Source organism: Formica exsecta, unplaced genomic scaffold (genome assembly GCF_003651465.1).
Source record: "Formica exsecta isolate Colony F162 unplaced genomic scaffold, ASM365146v1 scaffold363, whole genome shotgun sequence".
Classification (NCBI taxonomy): domain Eukaryota; kingdom Metazoa; phylum Arthropoda; class Insecta; order Hymenoptera; family Formicidae; genus Formica; species Formica exsecta.
The window spans coordinates 878,770-895,797 of NW_021850877.1; the positions used below are offsets into that span (position 1 = coordinate 878,770).

Consider the following 17,028-nt stretch of genomic DNA (forward strand, 5'->3'; position numbering starts at 1 on the left):
CCCCCGTATCGACTGTATAGTAATTGACACGCGATCGAAGAATTATCATAATGTTCGCTTATATTCGATGGACATGTGGACGATCTCGTCGATGGGAATTTCACGGATAAAAAGTTTCGTCGGGGTTCGCGAAAGTTTTGATTTTCACGTTCCCTCGAATTCGCACTCACGTCGCTTCGCGACGTCACGCAACGTCGATGGATAGCAGCGCGAGTTGCGAGTTCACGTTCACGGTACCCTTAAAGAATCGCGGGCCCCGTTTCATTTTTTTGCCGACAGCCGCGATTTAACTGGATGTCGTTACTACGTTGTCGGGCATTGTTGTCGCGGTCCCCGTTTCGTTCATCGGTTTACCCCTTACTTCCAACCGCGGAGATTCGCCCTCCCCCCCCCCTCCCCCGCTAGCTCCACTCCTTCCCTCCTCTCGCACAACATTGCCCGTTCGCCGATCCGATCCGCCGATCCTATATTTATTGTATCGAGGAGACCAGAGTCGCCGCATTCCACGCGCATGCGCCGCCCGTAATGAGCGGTCTCCAGTCCTGTCTGTCTTTCCGTCCGTCTATCCAGAGGACCGGTCGACCGGTCGCCCTCCATGCCCCCTACTTGGTCCCTTCTCGTGAGATCTCCCCCCTCGCATTCGTCCCCCGTCCACCTTTCTCCACCGCTTCAGCCCGCTATTCTTCGCTCGCTTGGCTCCCTCGCTATTTGATCTCGCCACCGTCGACCGGGACGTTCGTCTACATCCAGATACACGCGCACCAAATTGTACCTTTCTTGCGAGATTCATTTGACATTGACACGAGATTGATTTTTTCTTTCTTTTTTAATTCTCTCGATCGAGGCAGTGTTAATAAGAATGTCGCGACCGCCTATTTTAGTGAATCAATTCACAGTCCCTTTTCGTATCATCGGTTGTATCAAATCCTATTAAATTCCCAGATATTCACAAAAGACCAGATACTTGCACTTATCTAGACGGTTGTAACAGCGTAGCGCTATTAAACCAAAGCATACAAAAAACAAAAGTATTTTGCATCGCCTTAACTAGTAACTTGATCGGCTACAAGACATCGCCGTCTTTAGTCTTGCTACACTTGATACCGTCAACTTACGCAAAAACATTTCTTATTAAATCGACTTGAGATTTCTCGTTTGGAAAAAGATCAATATCTATGATTGCAAAAATTTCCTTCAATTTTTACGCTTTTACATTTTTTGGCGTAAAGTAAAACAGCTGCGAGAAATTTTTAACCGTATATACGCGAGTATTTCGGATTACAGCAGAGATTTTTCTCCAAGCCTTCACTCTGAGTAAATTGATCTTTCTCTATTATGAGAAATCTTTAAGAGATCATAAAGTCAAAAATGATTTAACACTCACCGATAAGATGGGCAACGGCGGAGTTGTAGTTCACGCGATGTTGATCTGTAAAATTAAATATTCCAATATATTGTATATATATATACACATAAATATATATAGAAAGTAGTGTCCAAAATAATTAATAATAGAAATTAATTATTACGCGCAATCAAATCTTTTATTTTTTCTTTAAACAGATGTTTAATAAAATAGATTGCATAATTCGCCGGAAAAAAAATTTGCCAGATATAAACTTTAGAATAAAGATTTAATTTTTATGTGCAAGAATTCAAAGTAATTATAAGAATATTTAAATATGTTGTATATATCTATATAAAAATATTAATTGATAATAAATATTGTAAATATTTTAATATAAGATTTGAAATATTTTATGTTATATTATATTACACAATAATTAAAAATGAGTCACTATTGCGGAGATAAACAAGCAATTAATTTTATAAGTAACTAATAATAAATAATTATAAATTTTTACTTACTCCACGGTTGCTCCGCCGTCGCCTGATGCCTCCCTGGGCCTCCTCCTTCTCTCTTATTTAGCTGTTGTTGCTCCCTCATGGTATTTACACAGTCACTCGCGAAAACTGGATTAATTACGATTAATAGAATATGACTATTTTGCGCGACATTTTGCACGGCATTCTCAACGTTAACGACGTATACGATATATAAAAAAAAAAAACTAATAAAATATAGTATATAATAAAACTAATGAGAGAGAGAGCGAGAAGAGAGAGAAATTAAGCGCGACACGCATTTTATTACGACGAGATAAAACTACGAAACCTCTGCCTGATACTCGAAAATCACGTACGACAATGTCATATGTTATCTTTATCGTAATAGTAATACACTCGTAACTTAGGATAATTTTATAATATTTCATATTATAACAAGTTAAAAATATATAAACGAAAATTAAAGACATATATCCGCGGACTGCAATATTCTAGAATATAATCGTAAATAGATACGCATTATTAATCGATATATCGTGTCTTTTTATTTTGTCTTTGCGTCAAATAGCCGTCGCCGCGATACGTGTTGTTTACCGTAAGGATTAATTAATTAAATGGATTAACTATCTCGTTAATTGTAATAAAATTATAAGGAATAAAATAACGTTTCGAAAAGTAATACTATGACGTCTACTACGCACACGGGAGCGGCTCGCTCGTCGTGCTCGCCTCGAGCCTCGCCACACGAATGACAACAAGGTGAGAGAGCGCGTAAACAATAGCGCCTGTACATTGCAAAACACGAGCAAAGTACGACGTGTTATGATCGATTCGACATCATCATGAAATATTTAACGCGCTACGAAATAAATGCGATATATTCCGTTCCTTAAACTTCCAATGAATTATAGTTGAAACGTGTCCATATCACTATCTTCTGTTTTTTAAAACACTCGATTCTTGTAATTCTTTTTGATCGCGTTTCTCTCTCTCTCTCTCTTTCTTTCTTTCTTTCTCTCTCCCTCTCTCTCAGAATAATACGGAACTTTTTCAGTCTTTACAATTAAATCAATAGTCATCGTCGCACGATACTTTTACTCTGTCGTTTATCGTAGAAATTAATCAGCTGAATTAATAATCGCCAATTATTGAGTTGAACGGAAAGTTTGTGCCGTTTTTTCGGTCTTCATCTCTTAGTAAAAAACGGAACGAACTTTTCGTTCAATCCAATAGTTCGTTCCATAGGTTTTGGAATAACCGTCAATAGCCGAAAAAACACTTTTCGGTACATTTGAAATTGGTTATAAACTGGTTTATTTCAAAACCTATGGAGCGAACTACAATCACTTTGATCTCATTTGAAAGATAATTTAATTCCGAACAAAAAGTTTCCTATATACATGGGTCGAAAAATGCTTCCTTAAAAAGTTAGCGCCCAAAAACCTCTAAAATCACGGTTATTTTTTACATTTTTACAAATATCAGGGAAAGTATGCGTCTTTTAACAAAAAGTACCGAAACAAAAGTTGTAGAGAATTAAATTATCTTTCAAATGAGATCCAAGTTATTGTAGTTCGTTCCATAGGTTTTCGTGTTTTTGGAAATCGACGCAAGTGTGTGCGTGCGTCCTTGCGGCGTACAACACGCGCGCTATTGTTTATTTATATATTATACATACATACCTTGGCACCTTGGCCTTGCTCTCATTCATATGCCGCGACTCGAGCGAGAAGGTTGTGACGCGAGACGATCCGTATGTCGAAACGCGATAATTGTTTCTGAATATTAAAATTAGCAATTATCAGCTCGCACAATTGATTACTCTTGCGATAAACGACACGTAAGAGTATCATGACGATGACTATTTTATCTAAATAATGGAAATATTGAACTGTCTACTTCACGAGATTAATGCACGATAAATGCTTGCAATATTTAAATTCCATTGTGCCTTTTCCGTCGGTGTATGACGTTTTAATTAGCTATTCATTCGATTCGCGAAGTATCACGTAGTAGTGAAACGAAGTCGATATTGTTTTGACGGTTTCTTGCTTTTTCACTAACAAAATGTTGTAGATATAATACGAATCGATTTCGAGTCGATTTCAACGTCGCGATGTGTTTAACTGTGATTGTTATTTTTTGATCCCATATATTAATATATACTTAACAGCACACTATTTACCATTTATCGTAACTTGTGAAAAGGTGTATTTCGCGAGATTTATTCGATCCAAATTTGCGTTGTGTAAATCTAACTATACTCTGCTGTCCGCGAATATTAAATCTTTCTTTTTAACTTGTATATTTATTCGCAACATAATAATATTGCCCTGGTGATGATAATAATAAAATTGCTCGACTAAGATGATAGTGTATACAATTTAATAATTTGTTTTCGCTCTTGTCACAATATAATAAAGTGCGAGTCGTGCGTGATTAATGTTGGAAGTGCCGTACAAAGTGTCGCGCGATAGTCATATTCTGATCATAATTAATCGGGTTTTTGCGAGTGCCATGAAAAAGCATAGAAAGCTGAAGAGGCTCTTCTTTAAAAGAGGAGAGGCATTTGACAACGACGATGCAACTGCAAGGTGAGCGCACACACAGTTTATAAATTATTTATTATTTGTTACTCATCAAATTATAATAACTCATTTACCTCCGCGTTAGTAATCAATTTTAAATGATTTCGTAATGAAACGCATGTAAAATATTTCAAATTTTATTTTGTGACATTTTTAGAAAATATGTATAATACAATTTTTTTTATATTAAATATTTTTTATATGTAAAATATTTGAATATTATGTTGAAAATTGCGCGTAATAATTGATTTTTTTTTTTTACATATTAATTCTTTTATATATTGTTTTACACATATGTAATTTAAAAAAAAATGCAAACTTGTGTGAGAGGAAATTTTTTACAAAATATTTTTGTGTGGAATACGAAAATGACAAGGAATTTTTAAGCATACATTGAAGCATGCGCCATCATTACAGATTAAATAAAATCCTCTAACTCTTGGTAAATTTTTTTTTTTTTCTATTGTGAGAGGTTTTAAAGTATGTAGTACCCAAGTATGTAAAATAATGATGATTGTATCTTTTGGTATAAAATACATGTAAAAGATAGGAACGATCGCCAAATATTTTTAACCGTATATATACGTGTATATATATATGGAGATATTTCGGAGTACTAGCAAATTTTAAATTCCCGCTTCAAGAACGTTCCGAACTTTAACGAGGTACGAGGAGGAAGTCTGTTACGCGGGAAGAAAGATGAAGTAGTGAACGAGACAGGCGCTCGGAATAGATGAGATTGATGTTTTATGCCAAATTAAACGATACCATCTCGCGTACCGCCTCGTAGAGAGACCAGTCTTCGTTCCACTACCATTTTCGGAAAACCGCATTTTACACCGATTCAGCCGACAAAAAGCGTGTATAATTGCGCACAATGCGGCAGATAGCCCGACAAAAATCCGAGACATCGTTTAATAGCGCGCGCGAACTTTGGAATCAGCGGCGCGAGAGCAAACCCTAAAAACTAACGATAGTGAGCGATGGTCCGTGATTCTAATGTCGCGGCTAAACCAAACGCGTGACAAAACACGGTGGATTTACACGGGATCGGGCGCGAACGACAGGGTATACACATCTAGCGTATACCGCGTTAAGATGCGGAATGCTTTGAGCGGATCCGATACCTATTAAGATCGTAGAAAACGGATCTGCTTGGAAGTTGCCTAGTCAGGACGATCCTTCCCGTCGATTCGCCACGCATTTTTAGCGCCAACGGTACAAAACTCTCCGCTTTAGTCGCGCCGCATACCTAGCTACGCGTCCGACACATCGAATTACATCACCAGTAGCAGTGTAGTTAATTCGTACGCTCGTGATAATTCGTGATAAGAGAGAGAGAGATGCGAGGAAATTGCAGCGATTTTAACGATACACGATCGTGATGACGATTGTAATGAGAGACACAGGGCGTTTCTAAACATGTGCGAAAAATTTCGGGGGGTGATTCTTCGGTGTTCAAGGTAAAAAAATTGAGATTTCAAAAGATATATTTTGACGAAAATAAAATTAGACAAAATTATAGGAATTGTTGAAAATGATCACCTCCAGTCATGATACATGAATTTATTTTTTCTCTTAATGATTAGCGAATATGTTCAAAAATACCAGATGTATTACGGATTATTTTGCATGATACAACTGTGTGCGATTCCTTAAATTTTCAATATTTTTAATCATAAAAATTAAGGATTTAAGGTGACTCCAAAGAAAAAATCCAAGGGATTCAGTTTCTATAATTTTATTTAATTTTGTTTCTGTCAAAATATATTTTTTGAAATCTCATTTTTTTTTAAACTTGAAGAAACATCTTGTATATATAATTCGAAAACTATGCCGTTTGGACAATGATGTATATGAACTTTTCTTCAGGTAATTATCTTCCGAATTTTTTCGCACATGCTTAGGAACATCCTGCATATTAAAATATCTATTATAATTTGAATAAAAACCATCCATTATGCCGCGAGACTCGAATAGATCCGTGATAGATGAACGATAGAAAAAAAAAATGGAAAAAGAATGGCCAATGTGCGGGAAGAGGACGGAGCCTCTCTGACAATACGAACGTTCGTCGTTACGTACGCGTGTACTTTGTGGTCATCCGTGAGGCTCTCATTCAACCGGTGGCTCGACTCGCTCACTCGTTCGTTCATTCATACGCGGGGAACGCGATTTGAATCGATAAGCAAAACTCGGAAGCGTATCTTTTCCGCTGCCTGAACCTTGATCGCTCTTGACCTCCGATGCGGCAAAAATCGCCTTCCTCATTTCCGCTCCTTTCGTCGCAAAATATAATCACTCGCCCAACTAATGTAACATTAATAATGCTAATGATATCATCTATGCTCATATTAATATATTGTAAAATATTTAATATGGTTCTATCATGATTACAATTTTGAAGCAAAATTCGGAATGAAAAATGTGATATATCTCTTTAAATTTAAACTTTTAAGATTGAAATCTCTCGTACGTTTGTTTCTATTCGCGCAAAATGGAGAAAGCGTCGTAAGGGTATAATCCCATTAGGCTTTAATCGATGATCCCCTCTACTGTTCGACGCAACGTTAGCTAGGGTCGACTGAGGGATAAGGTTGCGGCGTGAAAATAGATACACAAGCTACCGCGGAGATACGGCGTTTTATTGGCGTCGCGGGGTTCCCCAGATCTCACAATCGGTCAAATGAAGACAGAGCGTTCCGCTTCAGTCTGGCGATGTAAAGTCTCAACTACCCTATAGATCGGGTGCGTTTTGTACGTATAAATATATTTACTCTAGAGATCTCATTTATATAGAGCAGACCAGATACACCTCCGGGGTGATTCTTCGTGAAGAAATACCGCTGCAAATCGAGGTTTGCTCTGTTGCATTCAACAATTATAACGACACCATATGATTGGTTAAATTTATTTGTCGAGTAAAATGATTTTTTTTATATATTCTTTCGTAAATCAAATTCGAATTGTAAGCGAATCTTTTACCGATTCCTCTTAATTCAAAATAATATATATAAAAAGATACAATATTTCATTGGAAAAAATCTTGATACTTTATATATACAATAACTTTTTTAGCAACACTTAAGTTATTATAAATTGTTTGATTAAACGTTGATTATGTTGTGTACTTTTTTAATTTATGTATCGTTGGTACTCTCTGTCAAAACGAATTTAATTTTATTAATTTAATTTCCAATATCAATTTTCTCGAAAATAAAGCTGCCTAAAACATTTTGTTCTACATTTTCGATTTATTTTTTTATGAAGAATTATCTTTCCAATTATATCACACACACGATTATTATGCCACTATATTTATTCAATGTCAAATATCTTTAAAGAATCTAAAATAACTGAACACAAATCATTGAAAATACGATTTCTGCTCGCGCTGCTTTTGCTCTATCGACTTTATTATTTTCCTTCCCGCAAGTAATTTCGCTCTCTCACGAGAGAGTACTCTTCTCGATAAATAAGAAAAAAGGCTGTTAATCCACATATTTGCCTCCCCGCGAAACTCGTAGCGTTACGTTGGCGAGAAAGGCACGCGCAGCGAAGATCACCGGCTGGTGGGGGATGATGTTTCGGGTTTGACGGGGGTGGAACCCTCGAAGCGAGCACGAGGCCAACACGCGCCGATGACATTTACGCACACGTTCTCAAGACCGACCGCCGCGCGGGCGTTTCTTCGCCACTTTCGCTGTGTCCGTCTTCATTCCGGAGTTGTTTTGCAAATTGCGTGGCGAGCATAGGACTCTTTTTAGTTACGCATTATAATCACGATTGCACGGATCGTTGAGCATCGCCGTGCAAAGAATTCCTAGTGAACTTTGTAACTTGTGACACGTGTTTGAACGAGGATCTCATCTATTTATAAACCTTGATAATATACGAATGTGGACGAAAGCGATCGACGTATATAAAAATTTAAGAATATTCATATGTATATCACGAAAATGCAGAGATGATTTATAGTAGAAAGAAAGATTGAGTTTACTTTCCGTGACGTAAAAATTCGAGAGTTTTACACGCGTCTCGTTAGATTCGAAAAAGTCTCAAAGATCAATTAGTGTGCGCAAAATGTGGCAATCGACCAACCTATGCGCCACGTATAACCATCCCGCGTTTATGCAGCTGCGGATGAATAGTAACGAATTTCATTCGTGGTTTCATTCTAGGAAACCGTCCATGGACGACGTCGGAAATCCTACCTCCGTCAACGCACGGTGAGTACATTCTTAGTCCCCGATTCGCGTTTTATAAATTCGTATAAATTTTTTATATTCCGTATATATATTTTTTTAATGATATCTCAAAAACGAAAATATAAATGTGCGGCTGGGCTGAATATTTAAGACATTACGCGTCATTCCGTGTGTTTGCATTTTTTTATAATTACGTTATTCAATATGTATGTCAAATTGATTTAGCGATCATTAAAGCTGATATGCCTCCCATAATATAAAGATTACGAATACAGCGAAGAAGCTTTTTGTCGAGCACGTAATATTCCTTTGGATAATATTATTATTATCGGGTGATTACATTTTGACGATGTTACAAGCGCTCGTAACGTTCGTTAATACCCGACACCCCGAATGTCCGAAGTGGCGGAGCGATTTTGTAGGTAAAAACCTTCCCGGCTAAATCTTATCGACTACGATCTACCCTCCGTCCTCTATCGAGAGAGCGGCCTATCTGCCGCCGTAACAATTGAACCCGTAATAGAATCACATTTATTCTTATTACCCGGCGAGGTCAACCGACCAACGAAACCTCGAGACCTTCTCCCATCCGCCTTCGGATCGGCTCTCCTTCGTAAGCTATTCCACGACCTGCGTTATTTTTCCCCCGAGCTCTCCGCGCAGTCTTCTCGAGTAGTCCTACGCGTTTTCACGGTCCGCTTTTGTTTATCCCCGCGGTTTCTTAACGCGAAACAATCGAGTTCGTTAAACGAGGAGAGAGCGGATCGTTTCCGATATATTCGCAAAAAAAAGAAAGAGAAAAAGAAAATTGTATGTACCGTCTCAAGACTAGAGAGCGAAGAAAAATAAAGCTGTATCATCGAGATAAATGTCGACGAGATGTAATCAACACCGCGGTTTTGTTAGCCGACGATCCTGTATTTAATATGTATAACCGTGACTCACACACCACCCACCTATGTCGCGTGAAGAATCTGCCATTTCTTATCTTGCTCTCCATCTCATGATATACCTTGGAAGTTAAACTGCAAGGCCATCAAAGTCTTTAACCGGGTTATAGAGATGCCGCTTTCGAGATAAATGCCAGAATTTTAGCATAAAAATTTTTTCAGCTCAACTTCGCGCGAGTATCTACGCGAGCTCTCTTTCTCTCTTGCTATTCTTTTTTTTTTTTTTTTCTTTTACGAAAGATGAGTCAAAAATATGAATATGATGGAACGTAGTTTCTTCCTCGCGTACGTACAAGGTGTAGGATAATAAAAGGGCGAATCATCGCCGTGAAAGCGCGATGATAAAGGATGGTAGGCGTTACGAGGTGCATCGTCACTGATATAACTGATGCTCCAGGCGACAATTTCTCAGTCGAGATACATCCTCTCGAGCCACCGTGTAGCATTGCATCCGATGAGTGCGAAATTTCCGCGAGAGTAAAGATAATTCCTCTGCACTCGATATTATATTCGTTTGTTTGTCGAATGCGAAAATAATTCCTGTACAATACTTTAATATATTATTAATTTTAATGAAAATTAGGGAATCCCATTTACAATTTTTTACGTGTTAATATCGTGCAATACAGAAAATATATATTTCAAGAGTATAAAAAATATATACATAAATATGTATTAAAATACATACATGTACATTAAAAAATATGCGGCATATAAAACTATACATAGAATTCTGTCTTGAATTTTGTTATTCGCCTTTTATTAATTTATACAATTATACGCTATTTTCCCTTAAATCTCGTAAATCTGTAGAGTGACGGATGAAATTTTGCGGCCGCGTTTGCGATTTCGTCTTTCGGGAAGAGTTCGATGAGCGGTCGAGCCTGTCGCGTTGCCAGAGAGGAGAGAGACTCCTTCTGTACCACCATTAATATTAATGCATTCCGCCGCGTTCTCGGCGTATTGTACTCGCGTCGACGACGGCGTCCAACAATATCGCTCTCGCGTTTCTGTAAGTGACACTCTCTACGCCCTCTGTAAGTGTCTCTCTTCTCTACGGACAAACCGCGGCCGGAACGGAACGGAGTTTTGTCCACTCTATGGAGGGAGTTGAATATTCACGCCGACCGATAAATAAAATTCAAAGGAGGAAAGAGCGAAACAACGAGCCGTATTTTCCTCTTCGTCCGCTGGCGCGCAGGGAGGGGAAAAACTTTTCTTTCTCGAGTCTTCTTTTCCGAGAGAAAGAGAGAAAGAGAGAGAGAGAGAGAGAGAGGACGCATTGTCGCACGATTTTTTTCCCGCCTTACGAAACCGCGTCGACAATGCGCGTTTCTACGTCTTCTGCTGCCACTCGATGTGGCGTTAATGCCGGAATTTGCCGCTATTGTTTCGCCACCGCCTCCGTCAAGGAACTATTATCTCGATGTCCGATGTGAGAGAGAAAGTTATTCCGCGCTATTTATATTTTCTACGCTTGTGCGTGCTAATTTTACTTACAAAAGGGCATAAATCTTGAAGCAAGTGCGTTGACTTTCACGCTCGTTTCCATTAATTAAGTATTCGATTTTATCGATGATATGAATTTTGAGTATATATCTCTCGCGTGTCGCGCGTAAAAAAACCTGTCAGAGTGAAAAGTCAGATTTGGTAGATTCTAATTATTTATTTTGAAAATGTGAATACACGCGCGGTATTTCTTACGCGAATATGGCGCACAGAGAAGCAAGATTTAGAGGAGAGATACACCCGGGAGTCATAAGTATAGCCACAGGATGCCTGCTCTTTCTCGCAAATCCTTTTCTCCCTATCGGCCGATACAAAGAAAGGATCACGCGGATATGATATGTATCATGGTGAATTATCACGTCGTACGTTGGAAAGTTGCTGAAAACTATTCTGATTTAATGGTCAGATTCTCTCTCTAGAGAGGACGCATTGTCGCACGATTTTTTTCCCGCCTTACGAAACCGCGTCGACAATGCGCGTTTCTACGTCTTCTGCTGCCACTCGATGTGGCGTTAATGCCGGAATTTGCCGCTATTGTTTCGCCACCGCCTCCGTCAAGGAACTATTATCTCGATGTCCGATGTGAGAGAGAAAGTTATTCCGCGCTATTTATATTTTCTACGCTTGTGCGTGCTAATTTTACTTACAAAAGGGCATAAATCTTGAAGCAAGTGCGTTGACTTTCACGCTCGTTTCCATTAATTAAGTATTCGATTTTATCGATGATATGAATTTTGAGTATATATCTCTCGCGTGTCGCGCGTAAAAAAACCTGTCAGAGTGAAAAGTCAGATTTGGTAGATTCTAATTATTTATTTTGAAAATGTGAATACACGCGCGGTATTTCTTACGCGAATATGGCGCACAGAGAAGCAAGATTTAGAGGAGAGATACACCCGGGAGTCATAAGTATAGCCACAGGATGCCTGCTCTTTCTCGCAAATCCTTTTCTCCCTATCGGCCGATACAAAGAAAGGATCACGCGGATATGATATGTATCATGGTGAATTATCACGTCGTACGTTGGAAAGTTGCTGAAAACTATTCTGATTTAATGGTCAGATTCTCTCTCTTTTTTCTTCTAGAAAAACTTACACATACGCGCGATATATACATACGTATCATTCGACGCGCGGGAAAAGTGCGTATATTTTTATCTACGCGGTCGTGAAATGACAGACGCGACATTATAATTATAGGAACGTAGGTATAAAAATGCACGCGCGTAATCCGGAACGGTCCCTCTCACTCGGTATTCTTCCGGTTCGACGGGGGTACGATCGACCGAGCGGCGGATCGGGAACAGAAACAGGTTGGTCGAGTTTTAAGCAGTCCGAAGACGTATCGCAAATTAGAAGAACGTGCGTCCGGCGACGTACACGTGGCGCCTGTGCCGCAACGTCGAAATTTCTGCGCGCGGCCCGCGCGGAATCCCTAATAAGTCAGCAGCGGCTAGACAGACGGAGGTACTCGCGTATTCGCATGCGGGTTGCTCGCGGTCGTGGAGATGGAGCGACGTCACGGATACGTGGGATTCCTCTCGAGCAGCTGGATCACGTGCACCGGCGTGCGGACGTGAGGCTAACTTAAATGCGAATCAGGAACTTGCGACGCCGCGACGCGACGCGGATTTCGAACGAACGCTCACGTTTGCTCGATTTCGATTGTTTTTCGTCGTCACATCCCGTCTCTCCCTTCGCCCGTCACTGTCCAATTCACTTAATCGAAGCTCTATCCATGTCAAACGGCATCCGACTGAATGCTGTCGAAGCGAGGAAACAGATTTCCGACTGTCGGAACTTTACACGCGCCAATTTCGATGCTACTCTCAGAATTTTTATCGTTTGTTGACGCTGAGCGATTTATAGTTACATATTTAATTTTTTATTATATATATATATATTTATCGTTTCTTATAAAGCTATTTGTGATATGATCGTGTCATCAAAATTAATTGTTCCGCGACACTACTTTTTCGCGTAACGAGACGAACGGGACGAAATGCCGCGCGACATCCAAAAGCTGCTGCGACGAAAAATTTCTCGACGCAAAACCTGGGGAGTAACAATAGGTATTTTCATTAGTCGAATGGTTCGGTCCAACGGTAGATATTTGATTCGCTTTTTATCGCACCGCGCTCCGCATTCCGGACCGCGTAGTCGCTTCGTCGAACGGCATCGGAAAAACGCTGGCAAAGCCAACTCCCCGATCTTTAATGTCGGAAGAAACTCTCCGTTTAGAAGTAAATAGTATTGTGCGAATATGCTCTGCGAATGTGTGTGTGGCGGAGTTGTACGTATTCCGGAATTTCGTTTCGCGCGCAAAAAGTGTGTCCGGTCTTTCTCTATCGTATATAATATTTTCTCGGGGACAAAAACGAAAGAGGGCAAATCTTCACCTTGTCCACTCTCGAACGATACATTTTCACGACTCTCTTGTAAACTAAGCGCGACCGTTGTCCTATCTAATCTCAATATAATTGCGAGCGCGCACGTCATATAAAATAGCTTATTATACTATGGAAAAGTTGATTCGGGGGACTATATAATACGGGGTCTTGGAAATTAGCCTTACCCGTCTGCCTATCTCTCCTACAATGGTGATGATTATGTCTACTTATAGGTATAACTACCTACGTGTGCGCCAAAAAAAAGAATTGCCCGTCTACCGTCTGAAATGATCTTCGCGGTCCTGCCTTCGTCGCCCTCCTCCTCCTCCTCCTCCTCCTCTTCCTCCCCCCCCCCCCTTTCTCGTCCGATGAGCTTGTCGAAACTAGTTTATGCAACGGGTTCGGAACCAATGACCTCTTCTCCGCGTTCTACGATACCTACGGTATATAGTGATGAAGCTTGTTTATGTGTTACAGATTTGAGGAGAGGCACTACGCTTTCGAAAGGTACGCTCTCAATTCTTTACTCAAAATGCATGCCGCTTTTCTCTTTTACTACGTTTATTTCATGAAAGAATCCCTTCCATGCCGCAAAAAAAAAAAAAAAAGGCAAAGTGATCGACGATGAGTGGTCCGATGATAATCGCAAAGATTCTCGCGCGTGCACAAAGCTCTTGTGACGGAACTGTTGTTCGAAAACGCAAGACGTTAACACGAAATATAAGCGTAATCGACGCTCACGATTCTTTCACAGTTATACATAATACATACGGTGTTATTATCGCGTATGCGCCCTATAATAACGACACTTTCCCATGGCGGGCAAATTATTGAATAAATGTTATTCGAATGTGACGAAACGCGATTATGTAAAAGCTATACGAGCGCGCGGCGCCGAATTGCAAAGCAGCAGTTTCGGGCTGTCAAAATGCGCGCTCTCTCTAGCGCTCGTTGCATTGTAATGCAACACCGGGACCGACCGTGTGCTTTTGTTTTCCGTATGATTGCCGAGCGTCTCGTTCTCGCCTTACGTGGATCCTTTGGCGTGGAGCCTTTAAACTTGAGGCGTTTATCGCACAGCTGAAAGACGGGTCGAGGATCATTCGCATCTTTAAGATCGGAGGAGGACTCGTCGCACGCTCGAACTCTTCGCTAGTCTTTCTTTCTTTCTTTCTTTTTTTTTCCCGTTTCTTTTTCTTGCGCTCCGTCACATCGATACGTTTGACTTTACATATCGCTCGTTTTAATCATCGCGAATCGACACGGTCGATCGCGTTTTATTGGCACGGCTTCCTTATTACGACAGAAAATAGGAATGCAACTTATGGAACGTCAGGAGGGTACGCGAGCGATATATATAGAGTTCAATGCTCGATTCACCTCGGCACAATTCCACCGACGCCCTACGACCGTCTTAAAAGGCGTTTTAAATCGCCGTGTCGTGAAAGAATCCCATAGAGATGCGGCGTATAAAGGCATTCCGCCAACCCTCTCCCCTTCCCTTCTTTTTTTCTTTTCTCATCAACGTTCGGCGCATCGATCTATCCCGTTTGAGCATTTTTTTCTTGTCCGATTCATCGCGCCTCTTCGCGGAGCGCATTATTGTTTTTTTTTTTTCCGAGTGATTTATATATTAGTTTTTCTTCATCAGAGTGATGTAATTTACACGTTTCGCCCTCCGATTTCGTCGCGCAAACATTCGCAAACGGCTTCTTAGAAATTTGCGATTCCATCAAACGCGTATCGCGCGAAACTTTAATAATAGAAACGAGAGAGCGCTATATTTGAGGATTGCCGCGCGACAAGTGTGGGCTCTCCTACTCATTTATTCCATAAATCTGACGATAAATAACCGACATATTGGGGGAAGGGGGGACGCTCGCGTGGTCCCGGATCCCGCTTATCGTATCCCGCAAATGCGCCGGAACGCATTTAAAATGTATTGAACTGTCACGGAGCGGTGGTTTTCCGGATTTTTACATTTTTCATCGGCGCTCGCAGTGCAGGCCCGCGTGGATTAGTGAGTTATTGTTGTTCTAAGTGTGTCGGTCAAAGGGAGTGAACCCCAAGTTCTGCCGCAGTAATCCTGACCATAACGGCTCTCGCACCCCACAAAAAACCTCCACGCTCCTTCTCTTTTGCGCCCTCCCACCCCCTCGATTCCCCCTCCCCATCTCCCGAATCCCATGCCAAATAGCCGTTGTTCGCTGACGCTGAATTTTGCAGTCGCAATTCTTGCAGCTAATAATAATTAAACGTATATTCGTCGCGAGATCGAGCGCTATCGAGAAATTAAATCGTTCATCATCGCAACGACGAGACAATGATCTCATTATCGATGTCTCGAGACTCCCTTTTTCCAGAATATCTAATGAAAAAATTGACGAAACGATCGGGGCGAAGGTGAAACGGCCATAGGGACATCGGGCCAATTTGATGTTATAGAGAAGGCGATACGTTGCGGTGAAGAGTCGACAGATATTGACCTTTGAGTTTGCACCTCATTTTCATAGATACACGTTTGCGTGGCGTTTATAGCGGCGTTTTCGCACGCGAGAATGCTTTTAATATACGCACGTACACATTCCGCGTTGTTTTCTTATTATTTTTAAGAGGTTGAGAGAAATTCGTGTAACGCGAAAGAGAAATGTACCTTCGTCATTTGATATTCTTCGAATAAAAAAGGAACTTATCGCGAAATTATTTCGCGCGACACGATCGACCGAGGAAAATAAAGATTGCGGACATTCAGCCCGTTGGAAGATTCTTACCTCTGGATTAAACTCGTGACATTAATGGGCGCGGCAGGACAATTCACCCCAATTAATTCCGACGTGCGAGGGGGAGGAAGCGAGACGGGATCTTATGCGGGATCAACTAAGACCGGCGGCATCCCTAATCTGCATCGGCAGATTGCTCTGAGAATTGACACCGAGAATTTTCCCTCCGCCCTTCGAAGTGGTAACATTTGACGTCTCATCTTGAATCAAACCCTCGGCCATCGCGTCTCCTTATAGCGTCTCCCGCGCCTTTTGCCACAAGATACAAAACTCGATGCATATATTACGCCGTTTTAATTAGAAAGCACTCCCCGAGCAGCTCGAGTATTGCGTAACAACGACGACTGTTGTATCTCTTCTCAGCGATTTTTTATCACCGGATATATCTGTGTCACGAATTTGCTACTTTTGTATCTGTCATTATTCTCATCCGTATCAAACTAATCATCGCGAGACTGTAGATTGTCTGTCTTTCTTGACTCAAACAGAGCTTAAAAAGTGAAATAGGAAAAAGGAATAACAATCTCTTTTATGATATTCTTTCTCCCGATATGAAACAGATGGAAAAACATAATTTTTTTTTACTACTCGACAATAAAGCAACTACGCAGAACCTGTAATTATAGTCAGTATGATAGCAGATATTCTCGGGTCTTGACAGTATAAAAGTGCACTATAGAATTGTAAATATATGGAAATGCTTTCTCGAGCTTTTGAATAGTGCGACAAGAGGAGAAAGAACTCGCGCGCCGTTTA

General features: G+C 40.5%; 1 protein-coding gene across 1 annotated transcript in view; it reads left to right on the forward strand.

The window, feature by feature from the left end:
- LOC115238954 (protein trachealess) overlaps positions 1-17,028 on the forward strand; it is an 88,637-nt gene that overhangs the window by 18,642 nt on the left and 52,967 nt on the right. The window contains 2 exon segments of the mRNA XM_029813195.1: positions 8,618-8,665; positions 13,970-13,999. Of these exon segments, the coding sequence (XP_029669055.1) occupies positions 8,618-8,665; positions 13,970-13,999 (78 nt within the window).